General features: G+C 31.7%; 1 protein-coding gene across 3 annotated transcripts; it reads right to left on the reverse strand.

The window, feature by feature from the left end:
- Positions 1 to 12,273: 12,273 nt before the first annotated feature.
- On the reverse strand, positions 12,274 to 15,886 carry LOC110650846 (uncharacterized). 3 transcript variants are annotated; one of them, XM_021805970.2, is made up of 4 exons: positions 15,698 to 15,886; positions 13,823 to 14,932; positions 12,712 to 13,683; positions 12,274 to 12,615 (listed from the first exon to the last, which is right to left on the reverse strand). In XM_021805970.2, exons 2-4 carry the CDS (start codon positions 14,840 to 14,842, stop codon positions 12,577 to 12,579), a joined length of 2,031 nt encoding a protein of 676 aa, XP_021661662.2. In that variant the 5' UTR covers positions 14,843 to 14,932; positions 15,698 to 15,886; the 3' UTR covers positions 12,274 to 12,576. The 3 variants fall into 3 exon arrangements, with proteins under 3 accessions (XP_021661662.2, XP_021661664.2, XP_057986183.1); XM_021805972.2 differs by having other exon boundaries at positions 15,610 to 15,885; XM_058130200.1 differs by lacking the exon at positions 15,698 to 15,886 and adding an exon at positions 15,444 to 15,609.
- Positions 15,887 to 20,935: the final 5,049 nt, after the last annotated feature.

Genomic DNA, 20,935 nt, shown 5'->3' on the forward strand with positions numbered 1-20,935 from the left:
CTTCCATACTTCGGACTCGAGAAGCTCATTTTTGAACTTCACTTGCTTTACTCCTTTGAACTCCCACCACTTTGTTCGAGCTACACTATTTCTTCTGACCTTACTTGAATTGTTCCTAAACTTGACATCCAAGACCACCAACCGATGTTGACTTGTTAAAGCCTCTCCTGGAATGACCTTGCAATCCTTGCATAGAGCTCTATTTGTCTTCCTAGTTAAGAGGAAGTCGATTTGGCTTCTATGTTTCCCACTTTTGAAAGTCACTAAATGTGACTCTCTTTTTATAAAGTAGGTATTTACTAGTATTAGGTCGTATGCCATAGCAAAATCCAGGATGCTTTTTCCCTCCTCATTTCGATTGCCAAAACCAAAACCTCCATGAACATTCTCATAACCTTGTCTATCACTTCCTACATGCCCATTCAAATCTGCACCAATGAAAACATTTTCTTCATTCGGTATGCTTTGCATTAAATCATCCATATCTTTCCAAAACCTTTGTTTACTCTCACTGTCTAGTCCTATTTGTGGGGCATAAGCATTAACTATATTTATTGTTTCTCCTTCTAGTACTAGCTTTACTAGTATAATTCTATCTCCTACTCTTTTCACAGCTATTACTGCGTCTTTCAATGTCCTATCTATGATTATGCCCACTCCGTTCTTATTTCTCTCCTTTCCGGTAAACCACAGTTTGTACCCTGAATTACCCACTTCTTTACTTTTCTCTCCTACCCATTTAGTCTCCTGAATGCAAGCAATATTCACCCTTCTCCTTTCCAAGGTATCCACAAGCTCTATTAATTTTCATGTAAGTGATCTAACATTCCAAGTACCAACCCTGATCCTCCTCTTATCCTGCTCCTTCCTAATTGGTCTCCTTCTATGATATCTTCTATTGTTTTCTATGTCTATCTTGTGTTCTATTCCACTATTTATTCTACTATCTATCCTATGGACTAACTTCTTTACCCACATCCGTCCATGATGTGGGAACCCTTGCTCACTTAACACCACACCCGGGCGCCGGCATGGCGCGTCGCTTTCGATGAACGCCCTACACCCTTGCATATTTCTCACTACACCCGGGCTCCGATGTAGCGCGTCGTTAGTAGAGGACGCCCCAATGTTTATATCATTTGAATCCATATCATAGGGTGTGATGAAATTTTTACGCTGGTTGTCACCTACCGCAACCCTCCTCCTTTACGAGAGTATGCTACTTAATTTAATTGAGTGCTTAAAAAAGTGTTAAGAGACATAATCTATTTTTTTACCTTTATTTTTATATTTTTGAAATAAAAAATTATTTATCATATTAAATATTATCTTTTATTTAATTATTTTCAAATTTTAACGATTATATTCTTATTTTCGCGACTCGATTTCATGAGCTGAACCAACACTAGGACCTAGGTCGGAATAAAGTCCCCAAGCCTCATAGTAAGCTTCACTATTCCCAAACCCATAATCAAGATCAAAATTAAGGCCCAACATACAAACAAAATAAAATAAAATATTATAAATTTATTTGGGCCAACCTAACTCGATAACTATTAAAAATTTACTGCTAGAACAGTCTAACTCAACTTTAATACATAACATGTACAAACCATTTAATATCATAATTTTTTTTATTAATTAATATAGTATATTCATAAACCAATGTCACAACGGAGTTTCAATAATTAGATAAATAAATAAACAAATAAATAGACACAATAAAAACTATTAAACTGGGAAGCGTCACAACTTGTGGAGGAAAATGCAGGTTAAACTCGAAAATAAACTCGCTCCTTCTACAACCTAGGAAAAAAAAAATTTGAACAAGAATGAGCATTCGACTTAGAAAGTTTAGATATTGATTATAGATATAATTTCTACAACTATCTAAAACTAGTGCAATCCTACCATGAAATGCACATCTATCACATATAACAAATAATTCATTCAATATTTGCATGAAATCATAATTTGAAGCTATTCACGCACCTAGTGTTTAACATCAATATATAAATATGGGAGCTGATCTCCTATACAGCTCTCTCAATCCAAATCCTGCCATCAAGCTTAACTCAAGTTGTACTTTCTCTTAAATCTAAGTACGGGGCCAGCGAGATCAACTCAAAGCCATGCCTCACCTCGACTTTCCATATCTATAAAGACCTGGTTCTAGCGAGACTAGCTCAAGCCGGGACTATCCGTCCAATCTATATCCATATATACTATATATAAATAATACACCCAACTCCAAATTATCCTCAGGGTGGCAATCACAAACAAATAATAATAATTAAATATGCAGCAACCAAAATACTCTTAATACACTAACTATTTATGTGCATAATTAAATATTTATAAAATGCATGAGCATGCCAGATATATAATTAATATTGAAATTACAAAAATAATCAATATCTAACTCACAGACTAGTTGACTTGATTGCAGCTAGTCCGGCTGGAGAGAAGAAATGTTAGTCGGCATCAACCACCTATATAGACACAATGACCTCTATCAAATTACTAATAAAATTAATCAATTAATTTAATTAAAGCAGGAATAATTCCTAAGATCTTACTGAAATTTTGACAGAGTCTCCCCTATAACTAGACCTAATCTCCCTGTAAGAAAAAGCAATAACAATAATACACAGGGCCTCAGGCCCATAACAACAATTATAATGCTCATCCGAAGCCTACAAAAACCTAATCTAGGTCTAATCTTTTAAACTTCAGCTCAAGTCCCTAACTCTTCTACAGTCCAAATAATTATTTTCAGTACTTGAAAAATTATAAAAATATTCTTGAAAGTCCTCTACATTGTCCTTGTATTAATTAAAGTCATTTTACTTAATTTTACTAAGCCAGGAGTATTTTACAGATGTAACCAGCTAACTTAATCAAGACACAAACTACACAACTTGAGTTAGGGACTACTTTTGCAAATTCTACTACATGGAATGCATTCGGAACGTCTAAAAATGTTGGGATCAACTATAATATCGACTATGTTCTGGGACCGGCCGCCAGACATCCAGATCAGGCCGAAAATTAGATCTCGGGCACCAGTGAACTATCATTGATCCAAGTACATATCTGGGATGCCCATGAGCTGCTAGTGATGGATCTGCTGACGGTTCATTAAAACTCTACTCCAATCGCCTAATATAAGCTTATTTAGTTTAGGCTGTCCGATGAGCATCTTCTCCATTCGATCTCTGATCAAGGCGCAATTGGTGTCAAAATGAAGCTTGAGGAGTGTAGATCATAATCCCCAGGTCCAATTGTCCAAACTAGTCACCGATTGGCTAGGATCTAGCCAAAAAGTCATAAAACCCCAAAACTTCTCTCCCCTTGATCTCATTTGTTCGGCCACCAAACTATGCAAAATTGTTCCCAAAAGAAAGCTTATGAAATAAGCTTTCCAACGACACCAAAAATGCCCTGATCGAACTTCAGATGAAGCCAAAATCGCCCCTGGAAAATGCGCCCCCCCCCCCCCCCCCCCGGGCATGTGTTGAAGGAGAAGTGTCTTGCTTCTATGCTGCTGCTATCGCTGCTCTGACTAGCTGGCAGCTTACCGGCATCATCTTTGCTGACCATTGTTAATGGCCGAAGGTTTGCCGACAACTGCAACAATAAAGGGAGAAAGAGAGTGACGAGAGGGAGAAGAGAAAGAACATGGGAGGGACAGAGAGAGAACAGCTGGGTTGCTAATCTGTTTTTTTTTTTTTTCAATTTTTAATTATCTAATAAATCCTTAAAGTTTTGTAAGTTTTTTCAATTAGGTCAAAACTTTTTTTTTTCAATAGGATTCGATATTGCTTTAATTAGTTTAAATTAGATTTTAAGTAAAATAATAATAATAATAATAATAATAATAATAATAATAATAATAATAATAATAATGCTTAACAAGTTGTTTAAATTACATTAATATTACTAAAATAATATCGAGATAATATAAAAATTCAAAACTTTATATTTTTAAAATTTAGGTTGTTATAATCTTTCTCCCATAAAAAAAATTCGTCTCCGAATTTTTGAACAAACACGGGATAAAGAAAGGAAGGTTATTGGAACAAGTGTGAGCACTTGCTCCTTGAGCTATGCATAGATGGTTAAAAACACTTTACTTGTATCTGCTCCTGCTATAGCACACTAGCTACCTTCCTCTATTTAAAATTAAGACATGACATCTAACTATTCATTGATCTTTTTCTGACATCTCTGATAACCATCGTGCTTCCACTACACTCTGATGTAGTATCTTGTAATACTAGCATTTACTCCCTTCTATTATCAATCTCAGAGATGCAAAGATGTGACTCATATTGCCTGCCTTGCAAGGTCTCATGAAGTGTCCTTTTGAAATAACTACCTTTACATGCACCTTACCTAAGATCACTACCCATCCTGTTAACCATTAAAGCTTTAACAAGACTTTCTCCATGCTCAAAACACCTATACTACGTAATTCTATGATATTGCAAACTTTCCACTTACTTCATGCCCCCAACAAGGTCCTTGTACCCACTCCTATCCATCTTAAGTAATCCACTCATCTCGAGCCTGCCTTCTGTCCTTTGATCTCATTTGCTCTCTCTTTCTCGTTTCTACTACTGTTGATATCTTTACCACCAACTATACTTTTGCTTTAACCCTTGGCTCGAGTTTTGAGCTTATAGTAGCCGTCGTGCTTAAATGTCCATCTTATCTATCGTCACTCTTGTCCTTTCTCACCTTGTGCTCTTTCCTTCGAAGATATTCATCCCATTAACCTTAATTTTTTTTTTTTAATCTTAACTTGATTGTTAGCTCCATTACTTTTAGAATTCTAACTCTGCAATCCACCATGGAAGATTCTTTCTGTACCTCCTTCCCCAACTTGCCCATCAGAACATCATCATACTCTAATACCCTTTGTAAGAAATTACTCATCATGGTTGGTTAGGGCCTTTGAACTTATGAGTTCCACTTAAACTAACATGACAGTGGTAACATGTGTTCTATAACAACTCTAGACAAGATACTTTATGAATTCATTCTCCTTGATATAGCTACATCTACTGTCCACAGCTTTTCAAAGTTTAGCCTCAAATTTAACCATTTACAAATGTTCTATTCTTTAAATCTCATCTGTAGATAGCACATCCTCCAACTTATAGCTACCCCTATAACTTAACAGAACATAGAAGAAAAAAAAATTGCTATTCTAAATTCAATTTCACCCAAAACGTACAACTGTGAACTAATTCTAATTCATGCCACTACCTTGATCACTCCTTCATTCTTGACTTTAAGTATGCAATTACCATCATTCTCACCTTAGGAGATTGTGTACGAACTGGTGCCTATCAAATTCTTAATTAATTTGGTCACCTTGACACTGTTTCCCTTTTTAACACAATCTTCAAGAACCAAAGCATGAACTAATTTGGAAGGAAGTAAAAATATTCTCCTACAGTTAACAATACACCATTGTTTGATAAATAATGTTTAGCTCACATCCCTTAGTCTTCTTTTTCAATTTCATCATCTCTTTGTAATTATTGGCTTTGTTGATAAGATACTAGCTTTACTAACCATCTATTGTACCACTGTCTTGCATAACATATCATCTTATAATTATTATTTCTTCTCATACTCTGCTTATCCTCTGTGCCTATCATCATTTTTTTAGTGTCCCTATCTTTTGTTGTTTTCTAGAAGATACCTCTCACATACAGCTTCTTCCATAACCAACTCTAATCACACCCACTGCCATTAATTAAATTCTTGTACTTCCCTGTTATTTATGAGTACTATTTATACGTGTTCTTCATATTTTCTTTTCCTTTACTATTATTCCGTGATTACTACTTCAGCACAACTGACTCTTTTGGTCACACTAAGAACATTTCACCATTTCTACAATCTAACTTAAAGCCCCTGTGTCATAATCCATCCTTCTATTCTCTCATCACCTATATAATTCATTACATTAACCTTAATCAACTTACTGTTTACCAGTTTCATTCCTTAGCCTGATAAGACAATTCAAGACACCATCGTACACTATCTAGTCACAACTTGCTCAGGTTGCATTCCTGCCTTACTCTTTTCTTTTTGTCAATAGTTTAAAGGAATCATGTCCTATTGCTACCTACTTCACCTTAGGAATAGGGAACAAATAGAGTCTAATCCAAACCTGCAACTCTAAGCTTTATATTCTAGCCCCTGACACTGCCCCAACTATGTTATGCTCTGAGTCTCACACTGCTAGGTTCTATACCTCAATCACTACTCTCATTAAAGTGGTCCCATTCTGGGTTTGTCATCCTTATTGATTACCCTGCCCAAAATAATGCCTAGCCTACTCTATATCTTAACTTTGTTCTTCCTATTTTAGGCCCTTCAGGTTGTCCTTTAATTTATTTCTTTTATCTTAACTAGAACAGAACTCTGACTATTTTATTCCTATCTCTATTCTTTTTCCTGAACTGACAGCTATACTAGATAACTTTATCTTTCAGCGTTTTTGCCAAGTCATTACACCCCTGTATAACTTGAACTTTATCCTCTAACCACTCTGGTTAGCACTTTCATTGGCATTTAGGTTATGCTGTATCTGCAACCAACTATTCTAACTCTCATTTATGCACTTCCTCTATCTACTGATATTTTGTTATTTGTCTTCGCTGACTTATTACCTTTAACATTATTCTATTTATGGAAAGTAATTAGTTGAGAAGGAACTCAGAAACAACAGCCATGCTTACATTGCATGATCTCTACTCTTAATTTGATCACTGTGGCTCCTACAGTAGAGCTTGTATCCTTCCTACAGTACCTAAGCCAATAACTCTTTATCACACTATGGTCCCATCTGGGATGTCATTTAGTAAGTCACCAATACCAGTAGCAATCTATTGTCTCTCTTGAAGGACATTATCATACTTTGCAACACATCTGATAGTAAGGGTGGTACTACATCTACTACATTAACACAACTATGTATGGTTATGTAACGATCGGGAACCAACCACTAGAGGAATTGTCCGCTTTGGCCATAAGCTGCATGGTTTTGTCCCATAGGTGGAATGGAGAACTTCCCAGGAGGTCACCCATCTTAGGATTTCGAGTTCTTCCAACTCTCCAGGCCATTTCACCAAAAGGAGCCTCTAGTGATTAGTTCCTCCATTTTATATATCATTACTTTTTGAACCCAAGACCATTTCCGTGCTTTGCCGATGTGGGATTTGCCTAAGGGAACTTACAATTGGTATTAGAGCCGCTTGCGTGTCCTCTTGGGCAATGGTGGGGCAAACCTCAGCGAGGACGCTGAGTCCCGAAAGGGGGGGAAAAAGTTCCCTTAGGCAAATCCCACATCGGCAAGGCACGGAGATGGTCTTGGGTTCAAAAAGTAATGATATATAAAATGGGGGAACTAATCACTAGAGGCGCCTTTTGGTGGAATGGCCTGGAGAGTTGGAAGAACTTGCTCGCTGAAATCCTAGGATGGGTGACCTCCTGGGAAGTTCTCCATTCCACCTATGGGACAAAACCATGAGGCTTATGGCCAAAGCGGACAATTCCTCTAGTGGTTAGAGCCTGATCGTTACAGGTTATCTGCGCTCTTATCATATTCTAAACTTCCTTAAGACATCATCTCACAGGCTATGAACATTATTCCTAGCCTTTGATCTCCTTTAAGCAGTAAGGTTATACTTTGCACCTCGCTAATACATAAAGGATATACTATTTTTACTAAACTTTAGGCAAAATGTCCATCATAATGCAAAAACTGTTCAAAATCCCATACCAAAGACCAAGTGATCTCATTTAATAGGTGCCATCCTTACACTGCTACTATGCTAAACCTTTAATCCAAGACAACTCATGCTTTTAACTCTAGCTCATGTTAGGGTAACTGAGTCTCTAACTTTAGTTACCACTCAACTGTGATCTTTGATACTTTAACTCAAGGGTTTAAACCCCTACTTGGGAGTTTTAAACTCACCATAGAAATAAAAATCTGCCCTAGCATACTTTTACTAAAACAGAGGCTGTCTATAAACACCCTCATCATAGAACACCAAGGGATGCATGCAGCTCTACATAATAATCTCATATTAGTACTATAATCTGCAGCTCACAGAACAGACAAGGAGAGTATTACATAGGTTACTACGATACATCCCAACATATTATTATCTCTAACCCCATGCACTTTTATATAAATTATATGGGAAAATCGTGTCCTGATAGAACACTCCACTAGTACCATAGGCGTGACCTGATTGGTCTATCCACTGACAACTACCAGTAGTGGTACCCTTACCCCCTATCTAGGTCAGACATACTGTCATAACTCACCTTTAAGTACTCGTATCTTGCACTAGATAGACACGCCACTTAGCCCCATTTTGATAAAAACATAACATTTCTTAGAGTAAGTATCCCTATGGCAGACCTTAACACGTCTACTAGCTCAAATTCACATCACTATATAATCCATGAAAACTGAAACACTAAACTGGAGTACTTTTACACTACCCAAGGAAAAAACACAGAATCTAGAAACAAGGAATTACAGAAGAAGTTGAAACGTGATTCTATACTCCGCCTGTAGATGCAAACTTTCTCATGAATCTAGAATCTAAGCTCGTATACTAACTTTGTCATGACCCAATTTCATGGGCCAGACTGGCACTAGGACCTGGACCGATATAAAGCTCCCGATGCCTATAGTAAGCCTCACTATTTCCAAACCCATAACCACGACCAAAATTAAGGCCCAACATGCAAACAAAATAAAATAAAATATTATAAATTTATTTGGGCCAACCAAACCTAGTAACTATAACAAAATCTACTAATAGGGAAGTCTAGCTCAACCTTGATACCCAGTATATACAAACCATTTAATATTGTAAGTTTTTTTTTCCATTAATTAATACAATATATTCATAAACAAATCTCACAACAGAGTTCTATAATTAGACAAATAGATAGATAAATAAATAAATAAATAGACACATAAAAACTATTAAACTAGGAAGTATCACAACCAGCAAAGGAAAATGCAAGTTAGACTTGAAAATAAACTCACTCCTCCTGTAACCTGGGAAAGAAATATTTGAATAGGAATGAGTGTTTGACTCAAAGAGTTTAGATATTGATTATAGATGCAATTTCTATAACTATCTAATACTAGTACAATCCTACCATGAAATGCATATCAATCACATATAACAAATAATTCATTCAATATTCGCATGAGAATATAATTTAGAGCTACTCACGCACTCAGTGTGTAACATCAATACATAAAAATGAGAGCTGGTCCCCTATATAGCTCTTTCAATCCAAATCTTGCCACCAAGATCAACTTAAGCCGAACTTTCGCTTAAATCTAAGTACGGGGGCCAACAAGATTAACTCAGAGTTGTACCTCACCTCGACTTTCTATACCTATAAGTACTGGGTTTCAGTGAGACTAGCTCAAGCTGTAACTACCCGTCCAATCCATATCCATATATACCATATATAAATACCATATATAAATAACATATCCAGCTCCAAATTATCCTCATGGTGACAATTATAAATAAATAACAATAATTAAATATGCAATAACCAAAATGCTCCTAATACATTAACTATTTATGTGCATAATTAAATATTTATAAAATGCATAAGCATGCTAAATATATAATTAATATTGAAATTACATAAATAATCAATATCTAACTCACAGACTCATTGACCTGATTGCAACTGATCTGGCTGAAGAGAAGAAAGGTTAGCCGGCACTGATCACCTGTATATAGACATAATGACCTCTATCAAATTACTGACAAAATTAATCAATTAATTTAATTAAAGAAGCAGAAATAATTTCTAAAGTTTTGTTGAAATTTTGACAGAGTCTCCCCTATAACTGGACCTAACCCCACTACAAAAAAATGATATAAAAATAATATACATGATCTCAGGCCTACAACAATAATTATAATATCTATTTGGGGCCTACAAGAACCTAATCTAGATCTAATCTTCCAAACTCTAGCTCGAGTTCCTAACTCCTCTATAGTCTAAATAATTATTTTTAGTATTTTAAAAATTATAAAAATATTCTTAGAGGCCCTCCACATCATCCTTATATTAATTAAAGTCATTTTACTTAATTTTACTAAGTCAGGAATATTTTACAGATTTAACCAGCTAACTTAATCAAGGCACAAACTACACAACTTGAATTAGGGACTATCTTTGCGAATTTTGCTACTTAGAATGTGTCCGAAATGTCCAAAAATATTGGGATCAACTGTAATATTGACTATGTTCGAAGACGGGCCATCAGGCATCCGATTCAGGCTAGAAACTCGATCCCGAGAACTGATGAGCTATCGTCAATCCAAGTACATATCTGGGATGCCCATGAGCTGCTGGTGATGGATTCGCTGATGGTTCATCAAAACTCTACTCCGATCTCCCGACATCAACAGTTTAGGCTGTCCAATGAGCATCTTCTCTGCTCGATCTTTGATCAAGGTGTAATTTGTGTCAAAAAGAAGCTTGAGGAGTGTAGATCATAATCCTCATGTCCGATCGTCCAAACTAGCCACCGGTTGGCCGAGATCTAGCCAAAAAGTCATAAAAACCCAAAACTTCTCTCCCCTTAATCTCACTTGTTTGGCCACCAAACAATGCAAAATTGGTCCTAAAAGAAAGCTCATGAAATAAGCTTTCCAATGACACAAAAAACACCCTAATCAGACTTCAGATGAAGCCAAAATTGTGCTTGGAAAATGCCCCCCTTGGTGCGCATTGAAGGAGAAGCATCTTGCTTCTACTTTGCTTCTGTTGCTGCTCCAGCTGGCTGGCGGCTTACTTACAACGTTGGGTGGTGGAGCTTCTTCACCGGCCACTATTGATAGCTGAAGGTTCGCCAGCGGCTATAAAAATGGAGGGAGAAAGAAAGTTACAAGAGGGAGAGGAGAAAGAACATGGGAGGGAGAGAATGAGAGAGAGCAGCTGGGGGTTGCTTATCTGGTTTTTTTTTTTTTAACTTTTAATTACCTAATAAATCCTTAAAGTTTTGTAAGTTTTTCAATTAGGTCCAAACTTTTTTTTTTCAATAGGATTCAATATTACTTTAATTAGTTTAAATTAGATTTTTAAGTAAAATACAACAATAACACCAACAATAATAATAATAATAATAATAATAATAATAATAATAATAATAATAATAATAATAATAATAATGCTTAACAAGTTGTTTAAATTACATAAATATTACTAAAATAATATGGAGATGATATAAAAAAATATATAATTATCTAAACTTCTTTTTACTACTTTTAAGATTTTTAAAATTTCTAAATTTATAATTTTAGACATTATAAAATTACACTTATCATATTATATATCTCTAAAATAATTATTTTTTAATTAAATTTTCAGTTATAAAAATGGTGAATATATATATATATAAGAATTTATTTACAAAAACTTAAAATTTAGTTTTAAAAACATTTCTTATGTTGAAAGTTTAAGAATTTTACTTAAAAATCGTCATGTGGCATATACATTTTTTTTTATCTTGTTTATTATTTTATTGATATATATGTAAATTCATTTAAAAATTAATCCATTGATCTACTTATTTATTTATGAGCACTAAAACAAAATTATAATTAATTAAAAATTTTATTATTAACAAAATTTTATAATAATTATGAAAATATAATATATAAAATATAAAAATATATTATAAATATGTAACTAAAATAAAATAATAAACAATCCACGCTAAGTGCGAGTAAACAACTAGCTAGTTTAATGTTAATCTTAAAATCATAATTAAAATTTTCAAATAGGTATAATTTTTAACTGAATTAAAGTTATTTAAATTCAAAATATCATAAAAATTGCAAAATATGACCCATCTAACTGCAATTAGCATTTATAATTCCTATAGAAATTTATAATCTAAGCTAAGAGCCTCTAATATTGAAAGAAGGGAACCATGGGTGTGTGTATATATATATATATATATATATATATATATATATATATATATATATATATATATATATATAATGGCAGGCCTAACAAAATTTTAGGGTCTTCTTGAATTTGTTTTAATGCTGAGGCCATGGAACCTTATCTATGATATGAGTATTCTATCCTGCTATGGCATAGATTAGATTGCCACGAGAGAAAAGCTTACCTGATTAATTATCAAACTAGGCTGTAAAAAACAAATATCAAAGGATCCCATGACAAGAAGAGATGCTGAAAACATTTAACAGAAATTACATGGAATCTAATGGTGTGATATTCTCAATGTTCAATTGCCTCAGCCCCGTACAAATGCGATTATTAAAGGCAATGTATATTTACAGAACTTAAACAAGAACCAAGATTCCACCTTCCATCGCAGAAGAATGAACAGCAATAGAAGGATCATCTACCCAGGTAAAAAAAATGGGGGGCTGGAAGATTTGAACCATATTCGATCGTTTTATAGAAAATCCAAAGAAAGCAATGATGCTGGAGACTGTAGAAAAGACCTTCAAATCTCTAACTTTTGGATTGCTGAGAAGCATGAGGAAATAATTCCTGTCAAAAAATTTTTAAAAAAAGTCAGTTCTTCCATACCTCAACATCAAAGACTTGTGAAAAAACTGTGTAGATTATTAAACATGATCACATTACCTCAGAATACCGTACATGATCACTATGCAAATAGGATGATTTTACAATATTTTCCCATTTGGATCTAGTACAGGATGTCTTAAGATCCTGCCTCTTACTCTGCAAATTGGTGCCTCGGTATAAATGCGAAGATGGGTTTTGAGAGGAAATTGATGGCAGAGTTCGCCTAAGCCAAGATTCAGAAGGAGTTTTTGGTTGAAGTGGGGGAAGAAGATTCTGTACTAAACTGGTTTTTGCATTTTCTGAATCAATGTTTGAAATCTGATCGCTTTCAATATCTTGATTTCCTTCAAAGTGAGTTCTTATACATACTAAGGCCTGAGATAAGTCCTCAATCCTTTCTGCTTCGCCTTTGTGAGGTAAATTGTCTGAGAGAAGAGATAAATCAGCATCACCACACTGCAAGCCCTTATGTTCCTGTTTACCCATTCCCCCTGGAAAATTCAAGCATTTTGTATCTTCAGAAAAGCATTCTATAGCAGCATTTTCTTGAATTTCCCTGCTATTTGACAAAGATTTCAGATCCTTCTCTGCAGAGTCCATACACTCCTCCTGAACTTTAGAGGAACCTGAATTTGAACATAGTAATCCGGCCACATTTACAGTATCTACATACAATGTCTTCTCAACGGTGGGGCTCACTGGGCAAGATCCCTGTCTAATCCCACGATAAGATACTAGTTCCTGAGATTTACTATAGCGTTTCAATTTATTGGTTTTCAAATCCTCAATTTCTTTAGGAATGCCCGGAAATCCCCCTCCAGAGAAAGATGATTGAGGTGCTTGATTGCGGCGAGGAGAAATGCCCCTTGAAGTTGAACGCCTAAAAGGAGATGTCTGACTTATCATTAGCCGGTCGCTTGCATATGAGAACCTATTGGATCCACAACTTGGCTTGTTCTCAACCCCAACCAGCCTAGGCGATTGAACTTCATTGTCTAGTTTTTGTTTATAAACAGCATCCTTGGCAGGCTGAAAGAAGTAACCCCAAAATTGTTAGCATTGGCAGACACTGTGAAACAACCACCAAGTCTTACCAAGAAAACTTAACACCAAAACAGGAGAAAAAATAAAGGGAAGGGGGATGAGAGGTAGGGTATACGATGCTTACCTTCTTTACTGATGGACTCTGAGACCTGGCACAAATCGCTTTACTCAGTCTTTTAATATCATCATGGGTTGAAGACACGGAAGCCTGGGTCCTAACTTTCATCCCAGCGATAGGATTTAAGAGGCACAAAGAATTCTTTATGGATAACCGAGGGAGCAGACCGCAACCTTTGGTTGAGATACTGCCAGAATCTGCATACTCATCAGATTCATTTTCACTTTCTTCGTCTTCTATATCCTGGTGATAAGATAAGGCATTCAAAGATTCATTTCGTTTAACAGGAGGTGTCCTATCTGGAAGAACAACATTCGTAATCTGCCTAGGTTGTTCAGCTGACACAGGTTGCTTTCTTGAAGCATAATGAGGTGTCTCCAATGTCATTGCCTTGGCAGCAGGCAAGAAGCGACTCATCATGAAATCTCGGGTTTGTGGATCAGTGGAGAAGGTTCCTGATCGCTTCAGAACCTGATTATCAAAGCCACTCACACCGCTTACACTACAGTTCACGGAGAATGAATCCGTGGGAGCCATTGTGTCTAGTGCATCAGAGTAAACATCATCATCATCATCAATCTCTGAATTCAAGCCTGCTTTCTCATTCACTCCCTCCTCTTTGCAATTCAATCCACTCACAACAATATCCTTGAACGAATTTTCTTCATTTTGAGGCCTAAACACAACTTGATCTTCAGGTTTCTTACCTTTAGTATTCTTTACAATATCCATTACCCTTTGAGGAGGACCCCTTGGAGTAACAGAAGCCTCCTTGAGGCCCTGAGGATTAGGAACTCTATCATTCTTGGGTCTGCCCGGGATATGTTCCCAATGAAAAGGAACAGCTACTGGTTCTGTTACTTGATATAAATTGAAATCTGATTTATGAGAAGGAAGAGTATGGCGTCTATTAAGCTGAGAGTTTTCAACTTTCTTCCCCTTTGCTCCATTTGAAGATGATGTATTAGAAGATCGCCTAACTGATAAAAGCGGCACATTGAAATTCAACTTTCTTTCCTCCATCATTGATCCACTATCAAGCAAATTCAAAAACTCACTAATTGCACATCATTGCTTATACAAAAGGATCAAGGCGAGTCAATCCAGAAAATAAATCTGAAAATAAACAGAAAATGGTTACTATAACTTGAACACCTTATGGCATAAATTTGAAAGATAGCAGAAGAGAATGAGAAATTGGGGATGGAAGAACAACGGAAAAATTATCAGTTCACACTTCAAAACAGAAAGTGATTGTCTAATAAAGCTTGGAGAGAAAGAGCATTTATTCTTCTCTCAAGCGAAATAAAAGAACTCATAAAAATGCTGCGTCAGGTGCCATACAGAAAATTAAAAATCAATAAAAAAAGTGGGATCTGTGAAAACAATAACCTCATTCAACTAACTAGTTGGGAAGATCAGAGCAAAAATAATATACAGAATCTAATTTTTCTTTTCTTTTCTTTCTTAATTTTCCAATTACCGGCAGCCAAAAAGAGTTGAAGCTCCAATTAAACTTACCAAATAAGCCAAATTACAATATTTCCAATATTAACATGACTGGCTCCACAAAAATCCAAAATGGGCATTTATTGTATAAGCTGAATGTTTGATCCAATTCACTCACCTAATTGATATTATCAAGAAGTACATATTATGGCCCAGAAACAACAAACCTCATAAACTCCTAATCCTAGAATTGATGTTTTTGACTCGTACAGTAGTAATCTTATACACTCAAATCTGGAACTAAGAAATAACTGACTGAGTCTGGCAGACTGAAAGTCAATTACCTTCAGAGAAAGAAACCAACAAGGAAACTTTACTGGTAGTCAATTTAAGCTGAATTCAAGATGTTCATAGAAGATAGAAAGAACTTACCTTCCATGATCCAAAGACAAAACAATTATCAGTCACGAGTGAAACTGAAGGATATCAAAGAAGAGAGAAGAAGGAAACGAGTGAATGACGGAGAAAGTCGAGTGAAGGCTGATGTCACTGCTAAGGGGGTCCTAAAATGATGCCGATACTTTGGAGAATGAGTGAAAACAAAGAAAAGTCACGAGAGAGAGAGAGAGAGAGAGAGCTTCTCTGAGTACAGAGAGGGAAAGTTCATGGAGAGAACCAGAGACGGGACTGTTCACTCTTTTATCATGGCTATTGCCTTTGCTTTTTGTTTTGGTCCCCCCGTTTGAACGCACGCGCCATTAATTTTGGTCCTTATTTTCTTTCTTTGATAAATTATTCAAAAATTTTTGTAACGGACCGGTTTGATACTAATTAATGGGTTCGATTTAAAGTTTGGAGAATCAGAATTAAATTATAGAAAATATTGAAATTTTTAAATTTATTTTTCTTAAAAAATAATTTTAACTCAAAATTAAATCCAACTGAATAATTTTAATTTGAATTCAATTTTTATTTTAATTTTAAATTAGATTAATTTAAATTTAATTTAATTTCAATTTTGAATTAGAGTGTGACGTAATAGGGTTAAAGTTCTGATTAAATGCTTTTTTATCGATAGATAGAATATATGTAAATATAAGTCAATAATAAAAATAAATTATTGTTAAAATTATAATAATTTTAAGAAAATTTTTATTCTTATATAACCTAACCACATGCACACTTCATATTCGATGTGAAATTTCTAATGATCAGATCAACCCTTAAGCACCTCGACTTACTCACGAATTTCAACCAGAGTCATACCAGGACACTCAGCTTTCTCCTATTTTTACTCAGGTGCTTTCTCTTTTTTTATCGATAGATAGAACACGTACATATACAAATCAGTAACAAAAATAGATGACCGTTAAAACTATGACAATCTTAAGAAAATCCTTATTTCTATATAATTTACATATATGCATACTCCATATTCAATATTAAATAAATCAAATTATAATATTTTTTAATAATATTTTAAAATAATTTTTTTTTAAATAAATTAAAATACAATTTCAAATAAAACTTTAAGTTAAATAACCTTTTTGATCAATGTTAAATTAGTTTTTAAAATATTCTATATTACTATGCACTAGTGAATTTATCGGGTGATAAGAATAGAATTTTAAGTTTTTATTTTTTAAAAAATAAAAATATCATTAAATTTTTTAAAAATAAAATGTAATTAAAATTAATTCTATATAATTGTGGTTGGGAAATTAAAAGAAAAATAAATAAAGTGAAAGAGAAAGTGAGTGGGATGTCATGGACAAGGAGCTGGAAACAGTGACGGCTGTGAAGCTAACACCCTTGAATAGCCCAGAATAGGACGCCAACCAACCTTTTGACTCTAATCTGCTTTGTTTTTGTAAAGTAAAAAAAAAAAAAAAAGAAAAAAAAAAAACAACCAAGAAGAAGAAGAAGAGAGATTTATTTTGAAATAAGGTTGAAATTGTCTTAATTTAGTTTATTTTTTATTTTTGATTTAATTTAATTTATAAATTTTGATTTATGTTCAAATTAGTTCAATTAACAAAAAAAAATGTAATTATTTAATTATTTTTTAATATTAAAATATTATTTTTATATTATATAATTAATTAATAAAAATAAAAAATATTAATTTTATTATTTAATATTATTAATTAAACTGAAAATATAAAAAAAATATTTTTATATTTTCATATAATTAATTAAAATTAAAAATTATTACTATTCTAATTAATAATATTGAATAATAAAAATAATATTTTTATTTAATTAATTATACAATAGAAAAATAATATTTTAATATTAAAAAATAATTAAATATTAAATAATTTATTTAAATAAATTATTTGATATATAAACTAATTAATTATACAATATAAAAATAATATTTTAATATTAAAAAAAGTCATTTTTCAATATTATTTAAACAAAATAATTAAATATTTTAAAATGATATTAAAATATTTTTTTTATATTGTATAATTTGTATAATTAAAATATTAAATAAATTATTTTTATATTATATTTTAATATTAAAAATTAATATTTTTTTTAATTGGACTAATTTGAGCATAAATCAAAATTTATGGATTAAATTGGATCAAAAGTTAAAAATAGACTAAATTGAACTTCTTCAATAAATACAGAGGTCAAATTGAACCTTATTTCGATTTATTTTAGTGGGTGAGATTTGAAGTGTCACCAAAATAACGCATAGCAGTTTGTCTGTGTTGTGAATAGGGCGTAAACAAACAGAGTCGAGTTGAATTTTAACTTATTCAAGCTTAGTTCATTTATATTAATTTAAGCTTGAGTTTAGTTCGAATTTTAACATTAAAAATAGAGCTTGACTCATTTAAAATATGTTAAGTTTGAACTTGATTCGAGCTTAACTCATTTTAAATTCGTTTATTATATTAACAAGTCAAACTCGAACTCAACTCATATCAAATTCAATAAACTATAAAATCGAACATGAACGTAAGCTTAATAAAATTAAGATCGGTTCGAATTTGATAAGCTCGATTTTAAATTCGATAAGCTCGATCTCGAGTTTGAGTTCGATAAGCTTAATCTCGAGTTTGAGTTCGATAAGCTTTAGCTCGATGTTATTATATCTATTTTAACTTAAAATTATTTTTATAATACATTATTATATAAGTTCATAGTCATAATAATAGAAAATAATAAGAAAAACAGTTTAAAACACATTGCAAGTTATTTTTAAATAACACAAGTTATAACACCATCGTAATTCGAATAAAATTAATTATTCTTTATTCTTTCAATTCAAAATTATATAATTTTACATAAAATTATATTGTTTTAAAATTACATTATAAATTTTATGTAATTATAATTAAATTATTATTTTATTTTTCTAATGTTATTTTGTTAAAATATATTATTTTTTACATTATTAATTAATTCATACTGTTAATAACTTTTATTAAATTTTTATACATATATTATAATTTGAGTTTTTTATTATTTTTATATTTAATTTATTTAAATAAGTTTTAAAATATTAAATATATTAAATTATTTAATTTATCAAATTATATGTGATCCTTTATACTTTTTACCAATACTTTATTTAAGATATGAACAAATTAATTTGTATAATATAAGTAGATAATTAATATTAAATATAATAATAATTATAAAAGCACATATTTAAGCTATATATAAAGAATATGAACTAGTACTAAACTTAAACTTTAACCTTTTAAATGTTTACAATTTAAAGAGAGATATATTATAAAAATAGATATTAGGAAAAGAGATAATATAGAGAGTAATAATACATGAATAGATTAGTTAGTGTTAATAGAAAAAAAGAATATGTGAGAGACCATAAAGAGAGAAAAAGTAATAATAATGGTTAAATATATTAGTATTAAATTTAGAACTTAATCTTTTAAGAGTTCAAAATATGGAGAGAAAGAGGAAGAGAGATGAATTCATGTTTTAAATCATACAACCACCATCAAAACTGAGTAATTAAGTTTTGATCTACTTAATACTTTAATACAGATAAAATAGTTTAAAATAATTTTTATGTATTTAATATATATATATATATATATATATATATATATATATATATATATATTTAATGTTTTAAATTTATTTCTCAAATAAAATTAACTTATTTATTATAAAAATTATATTTAAAATATAAATAATTATATTTTATAAATGAACTTTTTATTTTGATAATATCATAATTTTATATAATAATAAAATATTTAATAATTATTATTTTATTATATTGGGACCATATATTTAATATTCTAATTTTATTTTTATACAAATTAACTTTATTTAAAAAAATAAATTAAAAGTTACTATATTTTACATATTAATTATATGATAATTTTAAATAATATATTTTTATATATTATTTTTAAAAAATCATAAATAAAACAAATATATTTACAACATTACAAATTATGATTTTTAATATAAATATTTTTGTAAACAAGTGAACGAGTCTTAAAACGAGCCTATTTATTAATTTATTCACGAGCTAGTTTACGAATCTGTTTAACGAGTCAGATCGCGAGTCTGTTTAATGAGCTAGATTGTGAACCTATTTAAATGAGCTAACTCGAGAGACTGTAAATGAGTCGAGCTCGAATTTAAGCTCGAGCCAAATGTTATTAAGTTTAAACTCAGCTCATTTATAAAATGAGTCTAAAATTCAAGTTCAGCTAGTTTATTAAACGAGTTTAAAATTCGAGCTCAAACTTGACTTATTTAGAAAATGAGCTGAATCGGGTCGAGCTTTTATCAAGTTTAGCCTCGAGTAACTCACAAGCGACTTGGTTTATTTATACCCCTAATTATAAAACTGATAAATTTTATGTAAATTTTATTATAATAAATAATTATGATAAAGGTTATATATATATATATATATATATATATATATATATATATATATTTATTTATTTATTTATTTATTTATTTATTTATTTATTAGTAATAAAAGGATAATTATAGTCAGAGATATAGTGATAAACGCAACATTTAAATTTGAAAGATGAGCAACATATATAAGGTATTAGTGACGAACATAATAATTAAACTTATTTATATTTTAATATGCTCCATTTATAATTTTAATTTTTTAAATTCATTTTTTATTATTGAAAGAAATTTTAAAAAATACATAACTAAATAAATTTTTATTTTAATTGACTCAATAAAAATAACCTTTTGAGTTTTTAAAATATAGATTATTCAATTTTTTTTTAATTAATTTTATAAATAAATATAATTATTATAAATTTTTTCTTTTCTTTTTCAAGCATATAATATTTTATTTAAAACATACTCATATTTAACCTACTCCTATTAAAATTTAAAATCTTAGAAGGAGCTATAGTTCTTCCAGCCCCTTTGATCCTTCATTACATGATGCATGAGGGATTGTCCTTTTAAATGTTCCTTAGCCATGGCGAGAGAAGCCATTGTTTGTGCTCACTTCGAGTTTTTATTTTTATTTTTTTTTTTTTTTTTAATATGTATTTTCTATTTATTATTAACAATAACAAAAGAAAAATTAGACATAAAACGTGAGAAGGATCAGAGAAGCATGATATTATAGTCATATCTGCCAATCTAGCTTTTCTCAAATATTCCTACTCAATTGTCCTGATTATAGAACAG

The sequence above is a fragment of the Hevea brasiliensis genome, chromosome 11 (assembly GCF_030052815.1).
Source record: "Hevea brasiliensis isolate MT/VB/25A 57/8 chromosome 11, ASM3005281v1, whole genome shotgun sequence".
Taxonomy (NCBI): Eukaryota; Viridiplantae; Streptophyta; class Magnoliopsida; order Malpighiales; family Euphorbiaceae; genus Hevea; species Hevea brasiliensis.